General features: G+C 44.6%; 1 protein-coding gene across 1 annotated transcript; it reads left to right on the plus strand.

Annotated features, from left to right (window-relative positions):
* LOC106146560 (serine/arginine repetitive matrix protein 3-like) lies at positions 1-1342 on the plus strand (the record flags this gene model as incomplete). Its single annotated transcript, XM_013503935.1, is given in 2 exon segments — positions 1-547; positions 1225-1342. Coding segments are annotated over 2 exon segments (645 nt in total), but the record flags the coding sequence as incomplete, so codon positions are not given.
* Positions 1343-5749: the final 4407 nt, after the last annotated feature.

Consider the following 5749-nt stretch of genomic DNA (forward strand, 5'->3'; position numbering starts at 1 on the left):
GCCGCCGTTCGGAAGGCCGTTGAAGGCGGCCGCCGCCGGCCCCAGGGCGGGCTCGGGTTCGGCCGCCGCGGCGTCGCCGGTCAGGGTCAGGCTCTCCCCGCTCAGCTCCGCTACCACTCGGACCCAGCGCTCCCTCAGGAGCAGCTCCACCAGCCCCGCTTTGGTGGCCCGCGTCCACACCGCCATGGCCGGCCCCGCTCCCGCCGCCGCAGTCGCCGCAGCTACCCTCATTCCAGTCAGACAGCCTCGGCGCTTCCCCCTTCCCGCCCGAGGGGGCGGGCCCCGCCACTCCCCCACGGCGATTTATTATTCATGAGGGCCACGCCCACCTTCCGGAGGGGCGGGGAGAGGCCGGCGCGGCCGCTTCCGGGAGGGGAAGAAGTTGTCCGGTCTCTCGCCGCACACCGGACGTGGGTAGCTCCAGCTCGGCAGGGCTCCCCTTTAACATTATCGCCCGGCTGGTGCCCCGCTGGTTCCCGAACGGGTCCCCAGACCCCGGACCTCTACTATGGGCCCGGGAAGCAAAAGCAACATGGAAAAATACTTCGTAAGCCTGCAGGACGGGGTAGCACGTTATTCTTGCTGCACGTTATTCTTGCATTGCTTGGTTCATTCCGTCTGTACTGAGCGTGCTGCCATGTGCCGGGCTTCTTTTGAGGCCCTGGAGATAAGCTGAATAAAATATACCACAGTTGAGAGCTGTGGTCTCTGGGAAAGGAAAATAGAAAACCAACCAACTAGGTGTGATACTCTGTGGTTAAGAGACTGTATAGAAAACGCCCCTGAGTACAATAAAAAAGACCATTTAGTTGGGCTTGGGGGGTCAACTCCTCCGAGATGGTGGTGGAGGGAGGAATAGCTCAAACAGAGGGCACAGCATGAACAAAGGTCCAGAGGCATGAATCCAAGACTTTGTCATTCTGCTTTGTAACCACTTGTTTACTTGCGTGTAACTAGAGGCAACCCATCTTCTTAAGCTTTGCAGCCACAAGAGGCAGGCCTCGAAGATACTTGCAGAATGATGCTGATTTAGAGTTGAGAACCAGAGGAGCCAATGGTGTAGTTCTAAAACTGAAAGAGAAGGTTGGGAGTGATGATGTCATTCCTAGTCCAATCCTAAAAACAGAGAACCAGGAGTACCAAAGCCTAGGAGACAGAAGACAGATTTCCCAGCTCATGCAGAGAGTGAACTGACCATACCTTTGCCTTTCTGTTCTATTCCAGCTCTCAAAATGATTGGATGCTGCCTGCCCATGTTGGTGAGAGAAATCTTTACTCAGTCTACCATCCAAATGCTCATCTTTCTTGGGCCAGGGATATAGCTCAGTGGCACAAGCGCCTGCCTGGCAAGTACAAGGTCCTGATTTTGATTCCTGGTGCCAAAAAAAAAAAAAAAAAAAAAAAAAAAACAATAAATGCTCATCTTTCTAGAAACATCCCCCCCAGACACACCCAGAGATACTTTACCAGCTATCTAAGCATCTCTTAGCTCACTCAACACAAAATTCACCATCATAGATGGTTACTTAGGAAGATGCCAGAATCCCAACGTGAACAGAACAAGGTCAATGGAAATGGCCGGATATGAGTGAGAAAAGCTTTGTATAATATATTGAAGAGTTTGGATTTGACTGTGTAGACCTGACTTTCTTAGCCTGGAGGCCATCCCCTTTTGTTGAGGCATTTGTAACATGCCTAGAAATTGTATGCAAAATTTGGTCCCTAAGATTTTTTTGGAATCCATGATTTTCATCCAATTCAGAAAGGTCCCATGACCAACAGCCATGGAGCCACTGTCGTACACGCCACAGAGCCTATGATTTTTATCCAGAGACATGAGTGATGTAATCCATGGCTTTTTCCAGCTTTCAGGCTAGAGGAGCTAAGGACCAAAAAGCCAAACTCTGGCCCTAAATCCACAGCGAGGAAGCAGAGACGGATTTAGTTCTTCTAGCCTCCTGGTCCAGTGCTCTGTTTACAAGTCAGACCTCAAAACTGAGGGTCCAGAAACTACACTGCTGAGAAGGCCAGCTCTCAGCAAAACCATGGGGTCAAGGTGCCCTCTGACTTTCCTTCAGCAGTAAAAGCAAAATCCCCATGATTTCATTTGGGCAGGGGTAGGGGGAAGCAGGAGTGTGCACCAATTGCTGTGAAAGAAGCAGTTCACTTGGTTGTTCAGCAAGTACATGGTGAGGCTCCTAAGCTGCAGGCACGCAAGCCCTCTATGGCAACATATTCATGTGCACACACACTCCCCAAAAGGCCCCTGGATCAGGGGTCAAAACAATAAAAATAGAGGCTGGGAGGCATCCAGAGCACAAATGTAGAATTCAAACTGAGAAAAATACATTTAAAAAAATCATTATAGCAGAACCTTCTTTGCAATTAGTAGAAAGGATTTTCCATACTGCAAATGTCAGCAAATGCTCAACCCTCCAGCTCTCTCCTAAATCAACTGCAGGGAGGCCAGCTTGCTGTTCCAGCAGGTCCCAATGTGCCTAAGTACACCTGCAGTCATAGACATTTCTGGCTTTGTTCCAGCTGAGGCGTGAGTCCCCAGAGGCCTGAGTTATGTGAAATTTCTGCTTGTTACAGAGCATTTGGCAGCTGATTCCTTGGAATATAGGCATTATTTTTTAACATGTTTGCATATGTCCTCATCCAGAGTTTGGACACTTGAGGACACCTTTATTAACAAAAGGGAAGTACTAGAAATTCTTTCCATGGAATTTTTTTGTCAATAGAGCTAGAGGAAGTCACAGATTTAACTACTACTGAGGGCACTTACATAAGATAGCAAATTATATAACAAAATGTTTAACCCTGAGAGCAGGGAAGGTAGTAGATACTGGTATTTATGTTATGTATTTAGGAGTGTTTCCCTTTAAAAGTTATTTTTCAAAAGATCCATTAAAAAATTCCCAAACTTTCAAGCTGTACAGTATTTACATAAACTTTCCATCAGAATCTAAATGAACTTTTCAGTTTATATCGCTAATTTCAGATAAGCCAGTTGTTTTGTTTCTTTTTGAGAAAAGGTCTCCCTCAGTAGTTCAGGCAGCCTTGAACTCACTTTGTAGCCCAGGCTGGCCTTGAATTCGCAGGGATCCCCCTGCCTCAGCCTCCTGAGTGCTGGGATTACAGGCATGCTCCACAATGCACAGCTTTCAGGTGAGCCAAATTTACCTAGTCACTGACTCTCAATGATGCCTCCATATTCTCATTTAAATTCTTCCAAATATTTACCTCCCACTTCAACCACTTTTCTACCCAGCAAAATCTCATCCCAGCTTTCCCTATCTAATTCATTGAGATTTTTCCTTTAGACAATTTAATTCTGTGCCTGACCGGTTTGCCAAAGTAGATTATAAACTACAGGAGAACAAGGACCACCTATCAACTCATTTTTATTTCCCACTGTTCCAAAGATACTGACTTGCAAAGAAGGCACTCATTAAATACATGATTGACTGAATTCAGTGTTTCCTGTGCTATAGTTTTTCCAAATAATCTTTCTGAAGGTTACTGGTTCCTTGCAGAGTGAAAATTACCACCTAACAATCTCAAGTAGTCAGTGGAAATGTACTTACTCTGGATAATGAAATCTGAAATAAAAAGAGTACACATCGGTTTCCACGGCTTCTTAAGGACAGTAAGGGAAACTTAGATAATTCTTTGAACAGACATGTTATCTACCTCTAAAAAAGGAAATGACTGAGATAATTCCAAACAACCTTTCATTCCTGTCACCCATCAGGATCTGTTTTCTCTGCTGAAGCTGTTATCTTACTATTTCTCAGAACAGGCAGAGATCATTGCTACTTTAAAATGAGAGGGTAGTATTAGTTCTCTGGGTTGTAATTGTATCCTACAGTTCTGTGACTCAGGCTCTGATTCTATGCCCTCTTGAAGCCCAATGGTCTTTTTTTCTGTTCTTTTTTTTTTTGGCACCAGGGATCTAACTCAGGACCTTATGCTTGCCAGGCAGGCGCTTGTGCCACTGTGCTATATCCCCGGCCCTAATGGTCTTTTTTTCTTACTCTTTTCTCTTTTTCATAGTAGATGTAGAGTACAGCGTGATAATTAAAAGTGCGAGGCCCTAATTCTGGGTTGGTCATTTACTAGCTATATAATGACCGAGGTGGGGCTGAGGTCCTGGGCCTCAGTTCTAGGTGCCTTCTGCTTCTAAGGCAGTTGTGGAGATTGGGAGGATGATGCATGCAAAGCACTGAGCAGACTGTACCTGTCACAGGGAAGGGTTCCCTAAGAAGTACCAGCTGCTGTTATTATTACTCACTGACCTTCAGCAGCAGAAACAATGAAACTCTTTGGTAGAGATTCTCCAGCTGAGATTCTATACTTTATCTAGGAATGAGTCTGGCATAGTACCATTTGATTCCAAGCATAAAGGGCAAATGGCCAAATTAATTTCAGTGACAAACCCTGTAAAGCTACACTTTGGCTGCAAGGCAGCATATACGGCCAAGAGTCCGTCAAAGAAAAAAAATTAGTGGCTCTGGGGCTGCATCCAAGGTTTGAGTATTGTGTAATTTTATAAGGAAGGAGGGCCCCAGGCAAAATTGCAGTCCTTAGCAAGCCTGAAGGTCACTGCCACAAAGGTGGCCAGATGCCAGAGCAACAAAAGCAAGAGCTGCTCGATTACTAATAAAGAAGAGGCCAAAGGGAAAAATAGACTTGTAAAATAACCAATCCAGCGTGCTTTCCCAGATAGAAGAAAGTGAGATCAGCTGTCCCTTTTAATGGACGGTACTACTTGGCCTTCTGGGAGAAATATCAGTATTCTTTCTTCTCCAACACGAACACATAGTAAGAGGAAGAAAAGTGGATATATGTTTTAGCTGATGCAAGCACATTTTAAAATTCATCCCACCAAGATAAATCATTATCCATCTGAAACCCGCAAAAATGGATTAACTATCTCATGCGTTATGACTATGAAAGCCCACATCTGCTAACCACATTCCTAATGGGAAGCAGCTGGTGACAGTTTTGTGGCGCTGTGATTTTCTTTTTAGGAAAATATTAGCAAGGATATATTGAGCAGTTTAGTTTCATTGAATCCACTAGTTATGGAAAATCACCAGTGCTTTTTATTGACAATTATGGAAATTACATAATTGGCCATGAAATTCAAATAAAGTCTAAAAATAAAAGTCCACCTCCCCCCATCACCAGTTCTGACAGAATTTTCAGTGCTTCGCTACTGCAGTCTTATAGTCAGCTTCTGCTCTTTATTTTTCATATTCCAGTGAACACCAAGACACGTTTATTTGACACCTGTGGTACTCCTAGGCTTTAGGTCCCTGCTTTAATTCCCTCCTGAGCCAATTAGTGCAGCAGCTATGGTGTGTGTATCAGGAAGCCCCTTAGTTAGCTGCATGATGAGGACATGCCTCAGAAACACACACACTTGAGCACAATTCAGCACTTAACTTTGAGAACTCAAAAAGCTCCTGAAATATTTCCATAGACTTATAGCTGAATTATGTTCCCCTAAAATCCATAGGCTCTAGTGACTGCTATTTAAATTTCTGTTGTTAAAGACATCCAGTCTGTGGTCCTTTATGATGGCAGCCCCAGCAAACTAATTTGGAACACCAAATGAAGGACTCACACACAGTTGCTTCCTGACTTCTGAAGTTCCAGTGTCTCCCCGCTCCCTTTATTTACACAACTAGCTATTTTTATTGTGCATTTGTTTTTTGTAGTTTTTTTTTTTTTTTTTTTT

Source organism: Chinchilla lanigera, unplaced genomic scaffold (genome assembly GCF_000276665.1).
Source record: "Chinchilla lanigera isolate Chin_1 unplaced genomic scaffold, ChiLan1.0 scaffold00083, whole genome shotgun sequence".
In the NCBI taxonomy this organism is placed as follows: Eukaryota; Metazoa; Chordata; class Mammalia; order Rodentia; family Chinchillidae; genus Chinchilla; species Chinchilla lanigera.